This window comes from Tenrec ecaudatus, chromosome 1 (assembly GCF_050624435.1).
Source record: "Tenrec ecaudatus isolate mTenEca1 chromosome 1, mTenEca1.hap1, whole genome shotgun sequence".
Taxonomy (NCBI): Eukaryota; Metazoa; Chordata; class Mammalia; order Afrosoricida; family Tenrecidae; genus Tenrec; species Tenrec ecaudatus.
Window position 1 is genome coordinate 76306846 of NC_134530.1, and position 26719 is coordinate 76333564.

The following is a 26719-nucleotide window of genomic DNA, read 5'->3' on the forward strand; positions in this document are numbered from 1 at the left end:
CTCTAACCCTAGTCCTCTAGAGCTAGGCCAGAGCTCATAAGTTAAAAGGATGCCACACTAAAGACTGCCAAATAGGCAGATGCCAGCTGCAAGTTGACACCTTAGCCTTCTGACCTGACGGCCACAAATTCTGGGCTGGTTTCCCACTGCCCCTTCAGGATGCCAACCATAAGTTTGGGATTTCACATGACATCCTTATTTTTTTTTTTACCTGCTGACTCCCACACTGCCCTTCAGCTTAGGTAATTTGCTTGAATGACTCCAGAGAGCATATCATACTTAAGAATATAGATTTATTATAACTAAAAAGTACACGATGACACCAAAGGTAAGGTGTGGCAGGGCTATCAATGCAGAGCTTCCATGGTCCAAAGGATGTGCTATCCTCCCAAGAACCAATGTTCTCATCAACCAGGAAGCTCTCTGAGCCTGAGTCTGGGAGTCCTGCACCATAAATCATGCAATTTAGGGCTACTTGAGCACCACTCACCTGCCAGTCGGTCAGACTGCAGCAGTTTGCTTGCTGCTGTGATGCTGGAAGCTCTTCCTCCTGAATTTAGAAGACGCTAATTGACATTAATGTTTCAAGTGGGTTTTAGCTAATCCAGCTGACCACTGCTCAATGGCACAAATTCTCAGGTGTGACCTGAAGGCATAAGCTAACAAAGCCCCATATTTCAAGGGTTATTTCAGGCATTAATAACGATGTCCACCTTATTTAGGATAAAACCAGTATTTACCATATAATTTCATTCTGTATTAATCACCAATCCTATGGACAGATTTCTTATAAGTTCTGTGAGGGCAGTTCATATACAAATAAATAAATAAATAAATAAATAAATATACATGTAAGAAATTTCACTGCATCTTAAGTAGACCAAAAATTAAATTTGATTTTGAGAAGAAAAAAAAAAGATTAGGTCATTGAAACCTATTGATTCTAACTATGTTCTGAGGAAAATCCATCTTTAATTTTAATGGTGATTATTATAACAATAGCAGACTCCTCTCTGTAGCAGGAATCCCTGATACCCACATCTCATCTTTGATTTCAGCATAAAACAAACCAGACAAAATTTCTACCCTTATGGATCTTAACTTATAGTGGGAAGAACCAGGGCACAGTCCAAAATACACCAATAAAACATATGACATGTTAGAAAGTGGTAAGAAGAAGGAAGGAAATTAAAATAGCAGTGGAAAAAGGGTTTAGAGAGGTATAATTTAGAATAAGGTGATCATGGAAGGTCATCATGAGGTTGCCTTTGAGAATCTGGAAGATCTGCTCCGTCTTAATATCTGGGATAATGTGCAGGCAGAGGAAAGTCAGTGTAAAGGCCCTCAGGCAGGAGAATGCCTGTTATGGGCATATTCTAGGAAGAGTAATACTAACCACAAGGAACAGTGAGGTGAGTGCAGGAGAAAATCGTAAGTGATGAGTTCTCAGAAGGACTGAGGTGTAGTAAGGTAGATAACGTATGGTTGCTACTGGCAGGACTCAACTATTGGAATTTTGAACAGGGAAGTTAGCATGCCAAGCGACAGCATTGCTCTTTAATACTGTAAGCAGGTCTTAAAGATCAAATCTGATCTAAGATTTGATCACTGGACTACATTGTCATTTGATTTCTCGACTGCTGCCTCCGTGGGTGTTCACTGTGGAGCCAAGTGAAATAAAATCCTTGAAACTTCATTATTTTCTGCAGTTATCTTGAAATTCTCTATTTATCATGATTGGTCCATGATAATAAAAAATTGGTCCATGGAAATAAAGAATTTTTATTTTCTTTATGTTGTGGCATAATCCATACCGAAAGCTGTGTTATTTGATCTTCATCAGTAAGTGCTTGAAGTCCTCTCCACTCTCTTCAAGGAATGCCGTGTTATTTACATATTGCCGGTGTTAGTAAATTCTTTCACTCTTGTTGCCCTGTTCTTTGTCCTACAGTCCAGTCTCTCGTATTATTTGTCAGCATGCAGGTTGAATAAGCACAGAGAAAGGACCCACTTTTCCTGATATTAAACCATGCACTGCCCCCTTGTTCTATTTGAATGAATGCCTCTGGCTCTATGCACAGGTTTCATATGAGTACAATGAAATGTTCAGGAATTTTCTTTCTTCAAAATGTTATGCATAAATTGTTATGATTAACACAGTTTAATACCTTTGTGTAGTCAATCAAACACAAGTAGACATCTTTCTGGCACTTTCTGCTTTCAGCCAAGATCCATCTGATATCAATAATGATGTCCCTTGTTCCATATCTTCTGAATCCAACCTGAACCTCTGGCTCCCTGTTAATAGACTGCTGCTTCAATCATTGTTGGATGATCTTCAGCAGAATTTTACTTGCATATGATATTATTTATGCCACTGTTCAGTAATATACACATTATACTGGATCACCTTTCTTTGGAATTGGCATCAATATGGATCTCTTCCAGGAAGCTTTGCTATCTTCCAATTTTCTTTGCATTGAGGAGTGAGTGCTTCCAGTGTTGCATCAGTGTTGATCCTGGAGCTGTTTTTTGCCTATTACTTCAGTGCAAATTGGACGTCTTCCTTCAGTACCATCAGTTCTTGATGATATGTTACCTCCTAGGATGGCTGAAGGCTGACAAATTCTTTGGGAACAGTGACTCTGTCTTCTTTCTGGCGCTTTCTATGTCATTCAACCTTTTGCCCACAGACTTTCAATCATGAAACTTGAGGCTTAAATGTTTTCAGCTTGAGAAATGCAGAGAAGTTTTTGCCCCCTCTGGGGTTTTCTGTCTCTTCATCTTTGCACATTTCATTATAATACTTTGTCTTCTCCACCTACCTTTTGTCATCTTCTGTTCACATCTTTAACTTTATTTCTTATATTTGCCTTTGCTTTAGCTTCCTTACAGTTAAGAGCAAATTTCCGTTTCTTCTGGCACGTATTTTGTCCTTTTCTTTACCTTTCAGATGATCTTTTGCTTTCTTCATGCTTTATGTCCTTGATGTCATATCACAGCTCATCTGGTCTTGGATTATTGGTGTTAAATGCATCACCTTTAATATTGAAATGTTCTCTAATTTCAGATAGTATAGACTCAATGCCATATTTTTGGCTCTTGTAGTTCAGCTTCAACTGAACTTTGCGCATTAGCAACTGATAGTCTGTTCCACAACTGTTCTCTGGCCTTCTTTTAGCTGATGAAACTGAGCAACTCCATTATCTCTATCCACAGATATAGTTGATTTGTTTCTAATGTATCCCATCAGGTGAGGTCCACATGTTATAGTTGCCATTTATGTTATTGGAAATGGTATTTGAAAAGGATAAGACATTGGTCTGGAGAATATTCTCATGCAATGTCTGGCACCATTTCTTGTCAGCAAGACCATGTTTTCCAACTCCGGATTCTTATTCTTTGTTTTCAACTTTTTCATTCTAATTGTCAGTGATTATCAATGCATCTTGATCTTATGTTTGATCAATTTCAGGTTGCAGAAGATCTCAAAAATCTTTAATATCTGCTCCCTTGATTCATAACTTTGAATAATAATCATATTAACTCATTGTGCTTGTATGTGCATGGATATTATCCTGTCACTAAGAGCACTGTACTTCAGGATAGACCTGGAAATATTCATTTTGAATATTTCCTCACCCATTTAGCATAGCAGACTATATGACTGCCCAATTCAAAATGGCCACTACTAGACCATTTCAAATCATTAAAGTCTATTGATCTTTTAGCAATCAATTTAGTTTTTTTACATTTTCTAATTTTCCTAGTTCCATAGTTTTTACATTTCATGCTCAGACTAGTGATGGATGTTTGCAGCTATTTATTCTCACAAAGTCTCAAAAGCTCTACTCCACCCAAATATACTGAGAGTAGGAAGCTGTTCCCTCGCTATATTTTTAGAGCCTTCCCACCTGATGGGGCTCATTTTCTAATAATATATCAGACAATGTTCCAGTGTGTCCTTCATTAGATTTTCACTGGTCAATTATTTTCAGAAGTCTACTGGCAAGACCTTGTTAGTAGTCTGTCTGGAAGCTCTGTGGAGACCTATCATGAGTGATCTTGCTATTACTTATATTTAATTAAAGAAAACACAAGTCATGACCTAATAATAAACTGATAGACAAGTGAACTCATTAGTTTAAAAGCAGATTAGAAAGACTAGTGAACTCAAAGATAATTCAACTGAAAAAGCCTAGAAAGGAATGAAAAAAGAATAAGGAAACAAACAAAAAACCAGAACGGTGATAAAATAAATGCGAGACACAATAAAAAAGTCCATCATGTATACAACCGGAATGTTCAGTGGAGAACAGGAATGGAATGTGTTGAAGCAATATTTATAGAGACAATATCCAATAACTTTCCAAAACTAGTGAAAGATCAACTCACACAGGCTCAGGATATATATAAAATTACCTGAACTTGGGCACGTGGTCAGGAGAGCAGAAAGAGGAAGACCCTCAACAAAGTGAATTAACATAGGGGTTTTAACAATGGGCTCAAGCATAGGAATAATTTTGAGGATGGTGCAGGTCTCAGCAGTGTTTCCTCCTTGTGTGAGTAGGGTTGCTATGGGTTGGAACTGACTCAGTGGCACGTATCAACAGCAGCAGCAAATACCGCAACCTCTCCACTCAAAAAAAGAAAAACAAACTCACTGCCATCAAATCAATGCCAACTCTTAGTGACCATGCAGCGCAGAATAGGGCTGCCCCTGTGAGTTTCTGGGTATAGGGGAATAGAAAACCCTGTTTTTTCAACAAGCAGTGGCTAGTAGTTTTGAACTGCTGACCTTGTGGTTAGCAGCCCAACGTGTAACCACTACATGATCAGGGGACCTAAATCTATTTTAGTAAAATTGCTGAAAATAAAGGACAGAATAATAAATCTTAAAAGTAGCCTGAGAAAAAGAAGTATTACTTTTAAAAGACCAATAATTATCAATTTACTTTTCAATGGACTCCAAAAGATCAAGGAATGACATCATTCAATTGCCAAAATAATTCTCAACTTAGAATTCCATACCCAGCCAAAAAATTCTTTAAAATGAAGTAAAATGGTTAAAAACCAATACAAAACATTGTTAGACCAAAGAAAAGCTAAGCAAATTTGCTACTAGCAGACCCACACAACAAAACTTCTAAAGGAAATTTTTCTGGCTTGAAGAAAATAGTTTTAGATGAAGCCAGAGCTGGAGTAAGAAATGAAGAATGCCAGAAAGAGAAAATGGGTGGATTAACAAAAGAATATTGATTTCGTAAAAATAAATTATGTTTAATCTGGTTTATGACATGCATAAATAAAATTTAAGACAACAATGCTACAAAGGACAGAAAGGAATAATGGAGTTAAACAGTAAAGTTCTTATTTTGTGGCAAATGCACTGATTTTCTTTGTATTTACTGACTAATTGATTAATGAATATAAGTCAAGAAATACTAAGATCTCTAGGGTATTGTCCAATTTTGTAGCAACTAGCCACGTAGTTATTGAGCAACTACAAATTGGTTAGTTAAAATTGAGATGCTCTATAAAAAGAGAATAAACACCGGACTTGGAAATGTAACATGAAGAAAAGAATGTAAGCATCTCAATCATTTTTACACTGATTGGACGGCGACATGAGTATATCTTCGGTGCAGAAGGAGGGCAGTGCTGCTGAGTGGCTCGGGACTGGGCTATTATTAACTACAAAGTGAGCAGTTCAGAACCACCAGATGCTTTCCAGCAGACCCAGGACGCTTCCTGCTCTCATAAACATGGACAGTCTTAAAACCCATATAGGATTGCTATGGGTTGGACTCTACCTATGGCAGGTTTTAGTTTTATTTTTTAACATAGTTAAATGTAAATTTCAGTTATTTAGAATATTATTTAAGTTCATTTAACCTTTCTATTTTTGCTTTTCTAACATGTTTATTAGGGGGGAAATTAAGTGCACATATACTTTATACATTTACTAGGAAGTACTGCTATAGAGCAATGTGTTTTCAACCAGGGTTTATGGTTCCCCCTGTGACGAGAGGTAATGTTTGAGGGCAATTATGTCTGTCATAACATGGCAGTGGGTGATGCTCCTAGGTAGAAACCAGGAATGCTTTAAATGTCTCATAATGCACAAGACAACTTTCCATAACAAAGTAATACTTGACCCGAAATATCAATAATGTCATGCTGGAGAAGTTATTTTTAGTGACCTTAAGAGAACAATTTCCCCAAACTGTGTAACTTAAATTTTGAATGTTTAAAAAAATAAAAGAAAGAATCAAGGAAAAAGAATACATTAGACAAATGGAACAAGATAAGGGGGAAATAAAATAAAGAACAAGATAGTATATTTAAATCTAAATATGTTGTTCACTCTTGTTAGGTGCCATCAAGTTGGTTCCAACTTAGTGACTGTGTTAGGCCGGGTTGAAATCCAGAGAGACAAATCCAGAGATACTCATGTGTACACGAAAGAACTTTATATAAAGAATAATTGTATATTAAGAAAACATCCCAGCCCAGTCCAGATCAAGTCCGATATTAGCCCATATGTCCAATGTCAGTCTGTAATTTCCTCTTCAGACTCATGCAACACATGCAATGGTGCTAAATGCAGAAAGATCATAGGCCAGTGGGTGGAAAGTCTTGTGGTTGCAGTGGTATTGGTAGCATCTCAGCACTGGCGTGGGTCTTCATGTGGCTCTTCTAGCTCCAGGACTCTGGTTCCATCAGGGGTCTCCATGTGGCTTGTCAGCAGGATTTTGATAGGGTTGTACGAGTCCTCCCCAAAATGATTTTTAAAATATTAACATATCAAACCCAGCGTCTGTTTCTTGTATGCTGCTGTAACACAAACGCCACAATGGTGGGCTCTAAAGAGCAAACACTTGCTTTCCCACTCCTACAGTTCCAGATGCTGAGATCCAAACCAGGGCCTCGGTGGCATCCTTGTCCTTCCTGGCATTCCCTGGTGTCTAGGATTGCTCAGCCATACATCGCATCTACCTCCTGAGATTTCTCCTCTCCTCCCATATGTGTAAGTCTCTGTGTTTAGTCTCTTCTCTTTAAAATTCAGATGTGACTAAGTTAAAGACATATCTGATTCTGGGACAGTCACATTAATATAACAAAGCACCCCTATTTCCTAACAGGATTATATCCACAGAGATAGGGATTAGGATTCTAAAAACACATCTGGGGGTGACACATTCAGCTTATAATGCCCACTAAATGATATATGAAAAGAACACATCATGAACAATTTGAATTTATTCCAGGAAGCAAGGTTTTATCATTTAAAAATAAATTAGTTTCATTTTATTAACAAAATAAAGAAGATAATGATATAGCCATCTCAATAACTGCAGCAAACACATTTGATAAAGTTCAATGCCCACTCATGAAAACAATTTTTGGCACACTAAGGAAAAAAATTCTGATTAAAGATACAGTAGCTAGACTATAGAGATAACATCTCTCTCCTGAATATGGAAAAATGAAAACAATGTTGACTATCATCTATTCACTATCATACTACAAGATCTTAGTACAAAGAGGGGAAAAAAGCTAAAATGCTTTTAAAGTATTATGATTGGTAAGGAAATAAAAATTCATTATCTGCAAATAACATAATTGTATATATAGAAAGTCCAAGATAGTGTACAACCCTTAATTTAACAGATAGCTGGATACAAGTTCAATATATAAAAATTTATACTATTTATATGTGCTACCTACAAATAGAATAAAATGAAATTTATAAAATAATATTACTGATAATAACATTAAAAAATCAATACCTAGGAGTAAATCTAACAAAAGATGTGCAAGACACTTACAGTGGAAGTGAGTTTCGGGGGAGGGAGGAAACACTGGAACACTGCAGAAAGAAACGAATGAAGATCTTCATATAAAAAAAGGATCCATATCCATGAAAGATAGGCAGTATCAATATTACAAAATATCAACGTCTCACAATTGTATCCATTTATTAAGTGTAATTCCAATAAAAATCTCAAGTTTTGAGAAAATGGACAAGTTGATTTCAAAAGTTATATGGTAATACAAAGGACCTGGAATAGCCAAGATAATTTTAAAAACAAGATTTTAAAACTTAATGCCTATTTACATGTAATGATAGGGAAATAGACTTAAGTACATATATTTATATGTTAAATATTAAAATAGTAGACAGACATTGGGGCTCAACTCAAGTACTCCCTCAACTCAAGAACACTTTATTCTAATAAACTGGAATTCCATGATGCTCACCTTCCCAACTCGATTTCTGAAGACAAAATGGGTACATAAGCAAATGTGGTGAAGAAAGCTGATGATGCCCAGCTATCAAAAGACATAGCATCTGCGGTCTTAAAGGCTTGAAGATAAACAAGCGACCATCTAGCTGAGAAGCAACAAAGCTCACATGGAAAAAGCACACCAGCTTGTGTAATCATGAGGTGTTGATTGGATCAGGTATCAGGCATCTAAGACTCAGAACAAAATTATACCCAATGTGAATGGTGGAGGTGTGTGTGGGGTGGGGTGGGGGTGGAGTGGAGACCCAAAGCCCATCTGTAGACAGTTGGACATCCCCCACAGAAGGGTCACAAGGAAAAAATGAACCAGTCAGGGTGCAGTATAGCACCGATGAAACACAACTTTCCTCTAGTTCTTTAATGCTTCCTTCCCCCACTATCATGACCTCAAGTCTACCTTACAAATCAGACTAGACCAGAATGTGCACACTGCTACAGATAAGAGCCCACAACACAGGGAATCCAGGATAGATAAACCCTTCCAAGCCAACAATGAGAATAGAGATACCAGGAGGATAAAGGGAAGGTGGGGAAAAAGGGGAATCAATGACAAGGACCAACATATAACTCCCTCCCAGGGATACAAACAATGAAAAAGTGGGTGAAGGGTGGAAGAGGACGATGTAAGATATGAAAATAATTATTATAGGGAGCCGGCGTACGGCGTCCCAGAAGCTAGGTGGCCCACAGTTCCCAAGTAGCACTCTAAAAACAGCCCCGCTCAGCTGGTGCTGAGATTTCCCGGCACTAACAATCCGGAGAGAGAGACGGTGAGCGATTCTCCAGACCACAAAAACTGACTTATTGCGTGTTGTTTAAAGTGCGCACGCGCAGCAGGCGGACCCGCAAAGTGGGCCACGCAGTGCTGGCTATCAACGGGGTGGACGTGAACGGCAAGTACACAGCCGAAGGGAGAGAGGTGCTGGAGTACCTGGGCAGCCCTGCTAATTACCCGGCGGTGTCCATTCGATTTGGCCGGCCCCGCCTCACCTCCAATGAGAAGCTCATGCTGGCGTCCATGTTCCACTCGCTCTTTGCCATTGGCTCCCAGCTGTCTCCTGAACAGGGCAGCTCCGGCCTTGAGATGTTGGAGACAGACACGTTCAAACTGCACTGCTACCAGACATTGACCGGGATCAAGTTTGTGGTGCTGGCAGATCCTAGGCAAGCAGGAATCGATTCTCTTCTTCGAAAGATTTACGAAATTTACTCCGACTACGCCCTCAAGAATCCATTCTACTCCCTGGAAATGCCTATCAGGTGTGAGCTGTTTGACCAGAATCTGAAGCTGGCCCTCGAGGTGGCAGAAAAGGCGGGGACTTTTGGACCCGGGTCATAGGCTGAACCTGAATAAGACCCCCACGCTCTGAGAGTCTGCAAGTCGTGTTTGTGCACATGGAAACTGAGGGATGTTGGGCCTGGTTACTGGACTGACTCCTGGCCCTAATCCCATGCTCTCTCCTGCCCTGTATGTCAGGCCCCACTTCCCACCTCTGTACAGATTTATTTATGGAGGCGACGGGCCCACAAATGTTGTAATAAATGTTTTTCTGGCTGGAAAAAAAAAAGAAAATAATTATTATAGTTTATCAAGGGATCATGAGAGAGGGCAGGTGGGGGAGGAAGGGGGAAAAATGAGGAGTTGATATCAAAGGCTCAAGTAGAAAGAATATGTTTTGAAAATGATGATGGCAGCATACGTGTAAATGTGCTTGACACAATAGATGAATGTATGGATTGTGATGAGAGATGTAAGAGCCCCAATAAAAGTATTTAATCAAAAAACAAAAACAAATAAAACCCTATGGGAGCATCATTCTACTCTGGTACACATGGGATCATCATGAGTTGGAGGAATTGACTTGATGCTAATGAATTTGGTTTTTACACAGTCTATGCCAGTATATTTATAATTCAGCTTAGTGGTGCTGGTAAAGTACAATAAATTTGTATCATTAAGACAACAGAAAATGTTTTCATATATCAAAGCTTACTAAAAACTGCTAGTATTTGATCACTCCCCTTTTAAAAACTTTTATATTTTATTTACTCATTATTTTTACTACTATTTGGGGAATATTTTCAGATTATACAAAAGGGGATTTCAGGAAGTTCATGGGAAGATTCCATTATCTTTCACTTCCATTTTCTAAAAATGTTTAGAAGGTCCCTTATATGAATATATTTCTTTTGTAATCTAAAATTCTTTCTTTCCTCTTAAAAATATATATATACATATATATATTTGCATTTAAGGGGAATGTTTACAAATAGACTCGGTTTGTGAGGAATAATTTCTCCATAGACATTGTTGACATCTTTCATAATGTGTCATCATTCCCATCCATTTCATTCCAGCTGATAGTTTCCGGCTGCATTTCTGAGCTCCCGGTAGGGGTGTCAGAATGGAAATGGGCTTTCCCAATAATGGGTGCCTGTGGAAGGAAGACAGGCCCCCTACACAGATTGTTTTGTGGTCCAGAGAAGGTAGTGGCTTCTAAGAGCTTCTCTCCTCATCCCAGGCCTTCCAATACCTGAAATCCACAGTTGCTGTGTCTGTCTACTCTGTTCATTTTAAAGTAACTTCTAAATCATCCATTAAGCAAAGGCATGATCAACTGCGTTTTAAAGATATTATTATTACACTTATTTCATTGTAAGATTTCTTTTTTTTGCAAAAGTTATAAGTTGAAGCTAAAATTTTCAAAAGACACTAACTGGCTGCTAATCAAACTCAAAAATTAATGCAAGATGTCACATGTTAAAGTCTACAGTAGTTGCTTATTTTGATGTACTATATATTTAAAATGTTCATATATAACATTCTTGCTAGTTTTGATAGTGATCTTATGTTGATTTTTTACATCAGAAGATCGTTTCAACATGCTTTTAAATCATTAGATCTCTACAACATGCATAAAATCTGGTATTCTTTAGTCTAAATAACTTATGATGTTTTAATAGCAGGAAATCCTGTTGCTGAATTTGTTAATATTCATCTACTTCTTCTAGGGCTTTAATGACAATTTTACTGTTGTAAACATAAGGTCAAAGTATTATTTGGGAATGTGCATGCAAAACCGAATTTGGAAGAAAAATGAACTACAGTCAACTTTTAGCAAAAACGCAATTTGAGAATTTAGAAATTTATCATTTTAATGACACAAGAAATAAGTGTTTCTCCTAAGAAGCCACCTGTAGCACATTAAGTATAAATCTAGTTTCTCAAGCGCTGTTTTGGGACTTCATGTTGCAATTCCAGATGCATAAGTTAAGTTGGGTAAGCAAGGGCACTGTTGCATTGAGAGTGAGCAAAAAGAACGTGTTGGAAGACAGGCCTGAAAATAAGTTGGATTTTAAATGCTATACAATAAAATGTGGGTGATAAAAATACTGTAAAAAATAACTAGTATTTGAAATATATGCATAACATAACAGATGAATATTAATCACTATTCTTATTTAAATGGATTTATTATTTTTTAATTATGGCATGAAAAATTATCTTATTTTAAAACATAACAAAAAATCATTAAAATGTCTAAATTAGAAGAAAAAAATACACTGTCTAAAATTCTGAGTTCAGTCTTAATCCTAGGTTCTCTTAAACGTTGACTAAAATCTTTATTACCATTTAAAGTTTTAAAAATACAAAGTACTAGTTCACTATCTGAGCATTTTAAAAATATTAAATCATTATAATATGTTATTGATACTATTTTATCCTCATTTTAAAAATTAGGAAATGTACTTAACAAATTGAAGTTAAGTAGCTTGTCCAAGGTCACATAGGTAGTAAGTGGCAAAGCAGATGTGAACCCAGATATTTGATTCTAAATTCAACCATTTTATCCATTATGCTATGTTGCTTCCCTAATGCAAAATATTAATTATACAGAAAATTTACTACCATATAATAATAATTTAAAATATTTAAAATTTTGTCAAATGTTAAATAATATAAAGATTATAAAAATTCCATGTCTCCTACTAAAACTCCTGATAAAACACTTCAATCACTGATGTAGATCCTCAGCAAACGATCACCTAGACTCTACAAGAAGGTAGATAATTTTACTTTAAGAATTTTTTTAATGAAATTAGCCTTCTCAGGGGATAATTATTAAAGAAGACTAATTTCTACCTTATATTTTAAAGATACAGAAAATTAATCTCATTCACTTTTACACTGCTTCCCTTCAAAGAGATGAAGAGTCAGCTTGTGATTAAATTTCCTTCTACTCGGGCAAAACATTCTATTTCCTAAAAATTTCTTCATATACACATGGAGTTTCCTCACATTTTGTCTGGGCATGCTCCAATTTGTCTTCATATCTCTTCCATTGCATCAGTCCCAAACTGAATTTTATATTCAAGGAGTATTTGAACCACAAATAAAGATTTATTTTTCAATTTAGAAAGTAGTAAAAAGAACAATTGCACTATTACCTCTTATTCTGAATATTATTACTGCACATGCATATTGACCACTGGCATCAAGTTGAATCACAAAATCAAGCCTAAAAGGTATTTTTTCTTTTTTTTTTAAAGGTATTTTTTCCCATAGACCACAGCAAGTAAAGATAATTCACTTGGGCATTGACTTTAGATGATCAATTTCAGGCTTAAAAATATTTAACACGATGAAATTACAGTCTGTTGAGATAAAAATAATCTCGATTGTCTTGCTTAATATATTAGTTACCACTATCAGATTTTCCTCAATAAATTTTCCCTGGGACACTAACTATGCTTAACCATGACAGTAATTTATATACAAAGCATACAACAAAACTAAACAAAGAACCCTGCCACTAACTTTTCTTTTGTAAGCTTTTAAATTTTGCTCTTTTAAGAAACTTTATTTGTAAAATAGTTTTAGATTTACAGAGTTATTATTAAGATAATACCGAGAGTTCTTATATGCCCTAAATGCAATTTTCCTATTATTATCATCTTATAGTATATTTGTCATAATTGTTGTTCAGTGCCATTGAGTCGATTCAGACACATAGTGAGTGACATTCTAAATGACGGAATGAAACACTGCCTGGTCCTGCACCGTTCTCATGAGCATTGTTGGGTTTAATTAAGTCCATCGTTGCAGCCTCTGTGTCAACCCATCTTGATAATCTTCCACTTTTTTGATCACCTTTCACTTTACCAAGCTTGATGTCCTATTCCAGGACCTGTTCTCCACTAATGATGTCCAAACACACGAGACAAAGTTTTACCATCCTTGCTTTTAAGGAGCATTCTGACAGAATTTCATCCAAAACAGATTTGTTTGTTCTGGAAGTCCATGACACTTTCAATATTCCTCGCCGATAAAAATTCTTCTTTGGGAAACTGTCTAGCTTTCACATACATATGAGGCAAGTAAAAATACCGTAGCTTGGGCGGGGAGGAGTCAAGATGGCACTGTCAAGATGCAGCACAAACTGAGAGCTCTTTAGCACACGGTAGGTCTGGAATCCAGGACTAGTGGGAGGATTCTGGTGAGTGAGAGGACTCCTGCGACCCCTCCCCCAGTCACGAAGCAACCCCCCTCCCCACATCAGTCCTGAGCTGGAGCCCCGGGAGATCTGATCCTTGTGGGACATCTCAGCTCGGCCAGCTGGGCTGCTCCTTCCTGTGCGCCACTGCTGCTGCGACCGGTGCGTCACCAATTCCCCACCCCCAGGCCTGGTCACCACCCCAAGAGCTGCTTGACTGCCCTGCCGGGACTCACACAGCTGTGGCGGGACCCCCTGGCAGCAGCTGCCCACTGACAGCATTCCCCTAGGAGAGCTGTTCATTTCTCCCATGGTTCCCCTCTCTCCACGTGGGAGCGATCTGCCAAGCTCGGGTCTCTCCTTTCATTCACCCAGAGCCCCAAGAACTGACCTGCAGTTTACCTGTAGCAGGTTAGGTGACCTGCGACTGGGGACCCCTCCTCCCACACCGTTGCCTGAGACCCCTCCATCCACGCCCTCCTCTGCAATGGCTCCCATGCTCCTGCCTGCTCTGGCGTGCAATGGCTCAGCACTTCCCTAGCATCCAGGCTCTGGGTATCAGGGGGAAATGCATCCTCAGTCTGAAGAGCATACATTCCCCACACATAGCCTGACTCTGGAGCCCAAGGGATAAGTGACCTGGGTCCAAGGGCTTCCCAGCCCACACCAGCCACACTACTCAGACCCCAGTACGACCAAAGCTTGCTGATTGGCCACCCTCAGCCTATTGTTGCACACAGGGTACCTCCACTCCCACCAACCACAGCAGCAGCGGCCTGTCCCACACTAGCACAACATTGCCTGCCTGGCCCCTGGATGCAACAGCTGCCCCCACCAGTGCCAGGCACCTACACTCTGCGGAGGTTTTCCTGGGCACCCACACAAAGGCAGTATGGTTGTTTTTGCCCTTGATCAGCACCTCCTCTCATAGCAGCCAGGCCTCCCCCACCTTTGCCTTCTATTAGGCATCTTTAAAATTTTGTTTTAATTAAATAAGAAAAAGCCTGCGAATCGTGACCTGACAGCCCAGATCTAAGCAGTCCAGGGGCATACATATAGGCTCCTGCCCCTCTCCAGTGACTGAAACTCCACCACTGTTGGCCACTGAATCTCTGTGGAATCCTGCCTACATAGCAGTTTGACCCATCTCTGTAGTAGGCTACAGGCAACCTCTGAAAGCACCCTTATCAGTAACACAGAGAAGGAGCTCAGGGCCCCCTGGTCTCCCAGAAACATGGTGCCTACTTCCACAAAGAGGTCAAGGAAGCAGCAGCAAACCGCATCACCCTCAACAACAACAAAAAACAGACAAAAACAATAGCGGAGGTAATGACACTCATAGAAGAATCAAATGTGAATATGCTACAAAAAAATCTTCATAAGGCTGCTTGGAGTAATGCAGGAGTTGAGGGAAGCAACACAGAATAAGGACACAATGATAGAGGAGATGAATTCCACAATTGAGGGGATGAACTTCACAATAGAGAGAATGAAGTCCACACACCAAAGGTGCTAACAGATGATGTGCTAATAGAAGAGGTAGAAGAAGCTGCACACAAGATCACAGAATTTACTATTAGACTAGAGGAGGCAAAGAACCATATCAGCGATCTCAAAGACATTCAGGCAGACCTCAGCAAACAAGAAAGACAGTCAAATAGGATAATAAATTATGTGGAAGATAACCTGAGATCAATGACAGATGCTAGGAAGAGGAAGAATATTCAAATAATAGTCAATATAACTTTGATACCCAAACATGGCAAGGTATAGAGAACTACAGACTGATATCTCTAATGAACATAGATGCAAAAATCCTTAACAAAATATTGGCCAATAGAATACAAAAGTATATAAAACATATCACCCACCATAATCAGGTAGGAGTCGTCCCAGGGATGCAGGGATGGTTTAACATCCAAAAATCCATCAATGTTACATATCACATTGATAAGTATTAGAACCACATAATAATATCAATAGATGCACAAAAAGCATTTGACAACATCTAACACCCATTCCTAATTAAGACACTCATGAAGACAGGAATGAAAGGAAAATTCCTCAAGCTAATACAAGCTATCTACAAACAGCCAACATCATGGTCAATGAAGAAAAGACTAAAACAATCCTACTGAAAGAGGGGACCAAACAAGTATGCCCCTTGTCCCCACTTCTATTCAAAATCATACTGGAGGTCCTAGCTGATGACATAAGACAGCATAAGGACACTAAAAGTACCCAACTTGGAGAGGATGAGATGAAACTATCGCTATTGATGGAAATTTAGGTTGTTTTCAACTCTTTGTGATTGTGAATTGCGCCGCAATAACATCAGAGCCAAGGAGGAAAGATTCATAAAGGCCAGCGGACAGACCTGGAACAATGTATGGGTATTTTTTCCCCTCTTTTTCTTTTTTCAACCTTTTGGTTTCTTATTGTTTGGACTAGGACATTGCTGGTTTGCCTACTTATATGAGACAGACATGGGAAGCAAGCTCGGGGAGAAAGCAATGGGGCCAACAGCCCCAGAGGGTCTTGGGGGAAGAAGTTGCATGGGGGTGGGGAGGGGGTGGGGAGCAAACAATGTGATAGGGGAACAACCAGGGAATTAAAACCAACGTCTAGGAGGTTGTAGAGATCCTGTGGGCATTAGAGCAACACCAATCTAGCAGAGAGGAAATACTAAGAGGTGGAAGAAGGGGGAACGTTATGGTGGGCCAGAGGAGGCAAAAGGAAACAGACAAAGGCTCTGGGAATCAAAGATATAGATAGAAGTATTAACAGAGGTGTGTACTTATGTAAATGCATTAATCCATAAAAATATTGGCCTATCTACATATATTTATAAAGCAATAAACTGAGGCTGCGGATGGGCCTTGGGCCTCAGTTCATGCCCTCCTGCAATACAAAACCACTTTGTTCTAACAAAATGGCATTTTGTGATGCTTACCCCCCACCCTCCCATAATCACTGAAAACAAAATGGGTGCATAAACAAATGTTGTGAAGACAGTGGATGGTGCCCAGCTATTAAAAGACACAGCATCTGGGGTCTTAAAGGCTTGAAGTTAAACAAACAGCCATCTAACAGTGAAGCAACAAGCTCACGTGGACGAAACACACCAGCCTGTGCAATCATGAGGTGTCATCTGGACTGGGCAACAGGCATTATAAGATTCATAACACACAACAAACAAAAACACGTTGGTGAGAAAGAGGGAGGTCGTAGCAGAGACCCAAAGCCCATCTGTAGACAATGGAACATCCCGCAGGGAAAGGATGAGTCAATCAAGGTTCAGTAGAGCACAGATGGATCACGCGATATACCTCTGGTTCCATGAGGCTTCCTTACCCCACACTATCATGACCCCAGTGCTGCTTCGCACTCTGGACTGGAGCGTGTACATAGGTATAGGCAAGAGATAAAGCTCACGACACATGGAACCCAGGAATAGGGATGGGAATAGAGATACCAAAAGGGTAGGGGGAAGGGATAGAGAGGAGGGGAGGAAGGAGCTATTGACTGCAATGAATGACACATAACCACACGCACACCCCTCCAGGGGAACAAGAGAAACCAGAAAATAATAACAATCTATTCTCCATCAAGGGTCCATGAGGGTATGATGGAGGAGGAAGGGAAAAAAGAGGGGCTGATCCCAAGGGCTCAATAGAAAATAAATATCTAGAAAAGAACGATGGCAGCATATGTACAAATATGTTTGATACAATTGATGCATGGATTATAACAAGAGTTGTAAGAACCCCCAATAAAATGGCCTTTAAAAACACACCACAGCTTGTGTCAGGCACACCTTAGTCCTCAAAGTGAAACCTTTGCTCATCAACACTTTGAAGAGGTTTTATGTAGACACCTAAGGTTTCTCAAGTTTTTCCATTATAAAATTATTTTCCTTTAAACTCTTTTTACACTTGTACCAGTTGGAAGAAAATTACTTGGTACAGGATATACTTAAAGGAGTGAAGATTTACATTTCACACTCTTAAGGGTGGAACATCTACATGAATATTTGGAAGTCTCCCATATAGGAGATTTGTCTATTTTTTCACATTTGTGTTTATATATTCGATCACTTTCTTATATCATTGTAGATTTGTGGATAGCTACTTAATCTCTGAGTAATAACACTATTGTTTTATTTGTCTATTGCCTAAGTTATTCCAGCTTTGGCTGGTGGAAGCTTTTCAGTTGGCTATGGTATCCCTTTGATAGTTATGGGCTTTTGTATATTTTTAAATCACAATTTAACTTTCTGACATTATGCTTCAGGATTATCTTTTTTTTTCAATTTGACTTTTCCCTTTAAATTATTTTATTGGAGACTTGTGCAACTCTTATCATAATCCACACATACATCCATTGTGTCAAGCACATTTGTACATTTGTTGTCATCATTATTCTCAAAACATTTGCTTTCTGCATGAGCCCTTGGTATCAGCTCCTCATGTTTCCCCTCCCTCCCCACCCCCTCTCCTTCACGAACCCTTAATAATTTATAAATTATTCTTATTTTGTCATGTCTTATACTGTCCAGTATCTCGCTTCACCCATTTTTCTGTTGTCTTTGATAAGGGCCTAAAAATATCAAGTGGGAAGCAGATGCCCTCTTCCACAAATGGTGCTGGGGGGAAAAGGAATATTGATTTGCAGAAAAATGAAGCAAGCCCCTTAACTCACTCATGCACAAGATAAACTCAAGGTGGATCAACTCAAGTTAACATCCCAAACTATTGGGACAAATCTGAGAACTTTGGCACAGGGAATACTTAGGCTATTGGAACTAGGGAAGGACACTAACACAGAGGAAGCACAAATTGACAAGTGGAATATACTGAAGATAAAGCACCTATGTACATCTAAAGTATTAGCCAAGAGAGTAATAAGAGAGCCAACAGACTGGGAAAACATCTTTAGCAATGACATATCAAAGAAAGACCTTATTACTAAAACCTACAATACTCTGCTAGCTTACAATCATTAAAAAAAAAATAGCCCATTAAGCAGGTGGGCAATGGACCTGAACAGAAATTTTACTAGGGTGGAAATCTGAATGGCCAATAAACATATGAGAAAATGTTTTTGATCATTAGCCCTAAGAGAAATGCAAATTAAAATGACTATGAGATGCCACCTAACACTCTCAAGGATAGCCCAATTAAAAAATCAGAAAGCAGCAAGTGTTGGAGGAGCTGTGGGGAGACAGGAACTCTCACTCACTGCTGGTGGACCTGTAGGCATTTGCAACTGTTATGAAAATTGATTTGGTGATACCTAAAACAAATGGAAATCGAGCTACCATATGATCCAGCAATCCCCCTACTGGGCATCTACCCAGAAAAGGCAAGAAACAGACCACGGCCAGACATCTGTGCTCCAATGTTCATCAAGGCACAGTTCACAATTGCAAAGAGTGAGAAACAACCTAAATTTCCATCAATGGATGAATGGATTGAAAAACTCTGGTACATATGTACAATGAAGTACCAGGCATCCCTAAAAAGCAGTGATGAATGCATGAAACACATCATCACTTGGGAAGAATTGGAAGAAATTATGCTAAGCGAAGTAAGCCAAGCACAAAAGGATAAGGACAATGAGTCCACCGAGGTAAGCTTGTAAAGCACAAGGGGCACAGGGAAAAAGCTACCAAATGCATAAACTCCCAGGGAGAGGTCCATGCACTCTAGCAGGGATCAGATCCAACACAGGGATACTTATGGCAGCCGACTAAAAAGGAGGAGAAAAGGAAAAAAATGAGGACATGGTTTTGGGGGGTACAGGGCACTAACCCATCCATGGGGAGAGTATTATTTATGTCTCCACAGGAAAGGGAGAGAGGGTCCAGATCCCAACCTGGTGCACCAAGAAGGCATACTGGCATGAAGCAGCGTACCAAGAGAGAGTTCTGTGGGGCTGGCCCCAATCCCCACTAGGTAGACTCCCTCCCCAGAAGAATGCACTACAGAGGACAGCACTGAAGATACAGCTCAGGGAGAGGGGCGGGTCTGCTCAAAACACACAGGATCAAACTAAGAGGAAAGGAGAAAGAGTGAATTGCATCCTGGCCAACCAAGCCCCAAGGACGATATTTCTGCCCATAGCAGCCAATGCACAGAGAGGACCGTAGGGTCAACCCAACCCTAAGACACGGTATCCATCACTGACCCATAGCACTATGGGGGATAACACTGGAGACACATTGCAGGAATTGTGCCTGGTATGCCCCCCCTCCCCCCCAAATACACATAGGCGCAAAATATGAAGGGAGTGCTAAAGAGTAGCAAGGAGAGCAAAGCAATGAAGTTCCCGAGGAATCCCCAAAATAAACTTCGGGGGCAGGGCTTAGTACTTTATTAGACTCCATTGGAAAACATTCATAAAAGTCAACAAACAGTCCTGAAACTATTTATAAGTTTTTTATTTCCATGCATATTTAAGATATATATCATCCTACCTATATAAAATAGGCACGATAAATAATCCCAAGGAAAAAAACAATGGGACTGATGGTTTTGGGGGGAAATAGGAAAGGAGGAGGTGGGAAAAATGAAGGGGGGAGCCAACAAACCCAGGGACAAGGGAACAATAAGAGATCTAAAATCGATGGTGAGGAGGGTGTAGAATGCATGGTGGGGTTTAATCAAGGGCAATGAAGCCAAGAGGAATCACTGAAACCTGAATGAAGGTCAAACATGATAGTGGGACAAAAGGAAAATAAAAGGAAATAGAAGAAAGAACTAGGAGCCAAATGACATTTATAGAGGTATAGTCACATACATATGTAAGTATATTTATATATAATGATAGATACATAGATATATGTACATATCTTTATATGCTAAGTATATAGCATATTAAGGTATCAGATGGACATTGGTCCTCTACTCAAGTACTTCCTCAATGCAAGAACATTTTGTTCTAATAATCTGGCATTTTCTGATGCTCACCTTCCCTGAAAAGATCGCTGAAGACAAAATGGGTGCATAAGTAAATGTGGTGGAAAAAAGCTGATGGTGGCTGGCTATTAAAAGATATAGAATCTGGCATCTTAAAGGCTTGAAGAGAAACAAGTGGCCATCTAGCTGGGAAGCAACAAAGCCCACATGGAAGAAGCACACCAGCCTGTGTGCTGGGAAGCAACAAAGCCCACATGGAAGAAGCACACCACCATGAGGTGTCAACAGGATCAGATATCAAGCATCAGAAGACCCAAAAGAAAAAATCATGTCAATGTGAATGAGGAGGTGTGGAGTGGAAACCCAAAACTCATCTGGATACAATTAGATATCCCCTCACAGAACGGTCACAAGGAAGGGATGAGTCAGTCAGGGTACAGTATAGCCCCAACAAAACATACAACATTCCACTGGCCCCAGTTCTACCTTACAAATCTGGCCAGACTGGCGCATGTACACTGGTACCGATAAGAGCTCTCAACACATGGAATCCAGGACAGATAAAGCCCTCAGGAACAATAATGGGAGTAGTGATACTATGAGGGTAGGGGGAGGGTGGTGCAAGAAAGAGGGAACCGATCACAGTGATCAGCGTATAAACCTCCCCTCCCAGGGGGACAAACAACAGGAATGTGTGAAGGGAGACAGTGGGAGGTGTAAGATATGAAAATAATAATAATTTATAATTTATAAAGGATTCATAAGGGGGGGGGGAGAATGAGCAGTTGATACCAAGGGTTCACATAGAAAAAAGATGTTTTGAAAAGGAGGATGGTAAAAAATAAACAAATAAATAAATAAATAAATAAATAAATAAATAAAAAGAAAAGGAGGATGGCAACATGTGTACAAATGCACTTGACACAATGGATGTATGGGCTGTTGTAAGAGCTGTAAAATCCCCGAAAAAATGATTTTTTAAAAGAAAAGAAAACTACTATTCCTCATAAATAATAATAATAATAGTTAATTCAGGTAAAAATTAATTTATAGATTCTGAAGTAGTTGACTGAAAGTTTGAAAAGAAACAAAATTTGCATAGTATTCACGTGCTTTTCTACAATTATTTGGTAATAACAAAGATAAAACAGCAGTTTTATAGTGGTGAATCTTGACTGACATCATTTAGTTGCATGATCAAAGTTAACATCACCAAATAATAGGACAATTGACATTATCATTTATGTGACATTTGGCCAAAACTGGAATCTACTCATTCAGCAGGCAGTATAGCACCAACGAAACACACAAGATTCTTCTGGTTTTTTAATGCTTCCTCTCCAGACTATCATGGCCCTAGACCTCACAAATCTTGTTTGACTGGCATATATACAATGGTACAGATAAGAGCTATTGACATGGAATTCAGGATAGATAAAACCCCTCAGAAGCAGTAATTGGAGTAATGATTCTGTGAGGGTATGGAAAGGGAAGGGAGGGGGAGAGGGATCTGACAGCAATGTATAACGCCCCTCCAGGGGAACGGATAACAGAACTGTGGGTGAAAGGGTACATCCGACAGTGTAAGATATGAAAAAAATATATTTATAATTTATTAATGGTTCACTAAGGTGGTAGGATAGGGAAGGGATGGAATAAAGAGATGATATCAAGTAGAAACAAAAGTTTTGAAAATGATGACAGCATCTGTACAAGTTCACCTGATGTAATTGATTTATGGATTGTTATAATACCTGTGAGATCCCCCAATAAAAAGATCAATTAAAAGTAAATAAAAAATATAAGGTCAGGTTGCAGGTGAAAAAAAATAGAATAAGCCAACAAAGTGTGATGTGCAACCCTGGCTCAAAACCAAGATTGGGACAAAAATGCCAAAAAGGACATTTCTGTAATAACTACAGTATCTGTATAGGAGTTGTATATTAGATTATATTAATATACTGATGTTAAATGTGCTAAATTTGATCATTGTGCTATAGATATGCAAATGAGTATTTTATTGTTCTAAGGTAACAGACATTGAAGCAGGATGCCTTAGGAGCATGAAGTCTACAACTTTTATTCTCAAATGATTCAGGATATATATTTACTCTATATGTAAATTACATGCACACGTGTTTTTGTTTGTGTGTATGCATATGTATGTACATACATTCAGCAGCTTCAAAAAGCCCGTGGGAAAATTCTGTTATCTTCTAATTCAATTTTCCCACAAACTTTTTGAAGTCCCTTTGCATATGTACGTATGTTCAGAGAGAGAGATAAGAGACAGAGACTAATAAAGTAGAAGAAATAATTAATAATTAGTTAAATGAAGGACATATAGAACTTTGCACTCTTCTTGCTATTCTTTCAAATTTAAAATTATTTCAAAATAAAGTTTTCTATGAGACAGCAACTAATTTAGCATCCAACCTCCTGCTTTTTACCAGTGTATTTGGATTAAATAAACAGATGATTTTGTGATTAGCAATGAGAAGTGGTTATTAGAAGATGGAAGAAAAGAGGCATTCATAGGAGAGTTATAAAGTCCAGAATAAATAAATAAAAAGAGAGAATATTTCTTAATAGTTACTTTACCAAACTATAAACTATGAAAGTTGATTCCAGAACATGGATGGAAAAACATCTAGAAGGTTTTTACTAATTCAGGAATGAAGTGGAAAACATTAGACATTTGCACAGAAGAATTGTCAAAACCTTGTGATGTCAAGGAGAGGATTGGGAAATCAAAGAGGATTTCAAGGTTTCAGACAGAGCTAATAATTGTGCACCATAATAGAGAAATACAAAGGAAATTTAGAGACAACTTCTTAAAATAATGACTTGTAGATGTGTGTAGAAAATCCCTTTACAAACATTTGTCTCTTTTCCACAAGCCATTTTTTACTTCACTTTTACCCATGTCCCAGCCTCCCTCTTCAGCTGCATTAATTCCATTCTGTTTCTGCTGCACACCATTCATTATATTTAGAAATTCTTCCCACTCAACAAATCTCCAAATTTTTCCTTCATAATATATCCATAAAATGATTCTCTTCTGGCAAACCTAGCCAAAGAAATGAAGGAACAAATTTCAATAACAAGGATGAGGGATAAAACAGGGGACATTACAATGGACCCTAATAAAACCAAAAGGATAATTACACAGTACTATGAAGGCCTGTACCCTAACAAATTCAACAACTTGGAAGACGTGGACAAATACTTGGAAAAAAATAAACTCTCCCTAGACTATCCCAGATGGATGTCAAGAACCTCAACAGACCCATAGCAATAGAAGAAATAGACAAGGTTATCAGGGGTTTACTAACAACAACAACAAAAAATCCCCTGGGCCAGATGGCTTCACAGGAGAATTCTATTAAGAATTCAGGAAAGACATGACACCAATCGTACACAAACTCTTCCAGAATATAGAAAAAGAAAGAAAACTGCCAAACTCTTTCTATGAAGCTAGTATAACTCTGATACCTAAAGAGGGCAAGGATCCCACAAGAATTGAGAGCTACAGACCAATATCCCTGATGAACATCGATCCCAAACTCCTTAACAAAATACTGGCTAATAGAATACAAAAGCACATAAAAATATTTCACCATGACCAAGTGGGATTCATACCAGGGATGCAGGATGGTTCAACATACGAAAGACCATTAGTATTATTTACAACATTGACATGAAAAATTATAAGAACCCCATGATAATATCGACAGATGCGAAAAAAGCATTCAACAACATCCAACACCAATTCCTGTTTAAGAACCTCAAGAAGATAGGAATGGTAGGAAAAATTCCTCAATATTATACAAGCTTTACATGAAAAACCAACAGCTAACATGGTAATCAATGGAGAAAAGACAAAAACAATTCCACTGGAAAAGGGGACCAGACAGGGATGCCCTTTGTTCCCATTCCTATTTAACATCATACTGGAGGTCCTAGCTAGCAACATAAGACAAAGAAAAGACATCAAAGGAATTCGTCTGGGGAAGGAAGAGGCAAAACTATTGTTATTTACAGATTATATTATTTTATATATTGAAAATCCCCAAAACTCCACAAGAGGAGTGTTGGAAGTGTTGGAAGATGGCAGAGTGGCATGATACAAGATCAAGAAACAAAAATCTATCGGACTGCTATACACATCAGACAAGATCACAGAAGAGGCAATTCAAAAGGTAGTACCATTTATAATAGCCAAGCACAAACTGAAATATCTAGGAATATACTTGACTGAAAAAAAGATTTGCATGAGGAAAACTACAAAAACTATTACAAGAAACCAAGAGTGACCTCAATAAATGGAAGAATATCCCATGCTTGTGGATTGGACGACTCAATATAGTAAATATATCCGTTTTGCCCAAGGCACTACGTAATTTTAATACTATCCCAAAACAAATACCATCATCCTTCTTTAAAGATTTGGAAAACCTACTTCATATGGAGAGGGAAGAATCCTAGAATTAGCAGAGAACTCCTCAAGAAGAAGGACAGAGAGAAAGGGCTTGCTTTACCTGACTTTAGCATATATTATACAGCCACAGTGGTCAAAACCACCTGCTATAGGTATAACGAAATACTCAGACAGCGGGAAAAGAATTGAAAACCTATAAATAAAATCATCAGCATACAGACAACTGATCTTTGATAAGGGCCCAAAAATATCAAATGGGAAGCAGATGCCATTTTCTACTAGTGGTGCTAGAAAAAAAATGGACATATACCTAAAGATAAATGAAGCAAGACCCTTACCTCACTCCATGTACAAGAATAAACTCAAGGTGGGTCACAGACCTCGAGGTAAAACCCCAAACTATTAGGGCCATTAATGAGGGAATTGGGACAAACCTGAGAACCTTGGCCCCAGGAACACTAGGCTATCGGAAATAGGAAAGGATATAAACACAGAGGAGTCCCAAATTAATAAGTATGATATACTGAAAATAAATCACCTGTTTACATCCAAAGAATTCACCAAGAGAGTAATAAGAGAACCCACAGACTGGGAAAACATCTTTAGCAATGACACATCAGACAAAGGCCTTATTACCAAACTCCACATTAGTTTGCAAGCTTACAATAAGAAAAAGCCAAGTTCCCACTAAGGAGGTAGGCAAAGGACCCGAAAAGAAGTTTCACAAGGGCAGAAATCCCAATGGTGAATAAACATATGAGAAAATGTTCCCAATCATTAGCCATAAGAGAAATGCAAATTAAAACAACTATGTGAAACCACCTAACACCCTCTAAGATAGCCCAATTAAAAAAATCAGAAAGTAACAAGTGTTGGAGGGGTTGTGGTGAAATAGGAACTCTTATCCACTGCTGGTGGGCCTGTAGGTATGTACAGCCACTGTGGAAATTGATTTGGTGATATGTAAAACAGATGGGAATTGACCTACCATATGACCCAGCAATCCCTCTGCTGATCATATACCCAGAAGAGGCAAGAAACAAACCACGGCCAGACATCTGTGTTTCAATGTTCACCATGATACAGTTCACAATTGCAAGGGGTTGGAGCAACCCAAATTTCCATCAACAGAAGAATGGATCAAAAACTGTGATACATACATACAATGGAGTATTATGCATCCCTAAAAAGCAGTGTTGAACGCATGAAGCACATCGTTGCATGGGAAGAACTGGAGGAAATCAGGCTAAGTGAAGTAAGCCAATCACAAAAGGACAAGTACAACACCACTCCACTAAGATAAACTTATTTTAAAAAAATAAAATTAAAAAGGGTATAGCAGAAAAACTACTATATACATGCATCGTTGAGTGAGGTCCAGCAACTATAGCAGGGGACAAACCCATACAGCAGCCAGCTAAATAAGAGGGGAAAAGAAAAAGGGGGGGGGGAAGATGGTAGGTGGGAAGTAGGAGATATATATATATATATATATATATATATAATGAGAGGGGAATAGAAATATGTACTCATATCCAAAGGTTAAGAATT

The 26719-nt window shown here is 38.7% G+C and overlaps 1 protein-coding gene across 1 annotated transcript; it reads left to right on the top strand.

Moving 5' to 3' along the window:
- Positions 1 to 316: 316 nt before the first annotated feature.
- LOC142427177 (trafficking protein particle complex subunit 4-like) lies at positions 317 to 9888 on the top strand. The gene is made up of 2 exons (XM_075532473.1): positions 317 to 328; positions 9076 to 9888. The coding sequence occupies exons 1-2, from the start codon at positions 317 to 319 to the stop codon at positions 9649 to 9651; spliced, it is 588 nt and encodes a 195-aa protein (XP_075388588.1). The 3' UTR covers positions 9652 to 9888.
- Positions 9889 to 26719: the final 16831 nt, after the last annotated feature.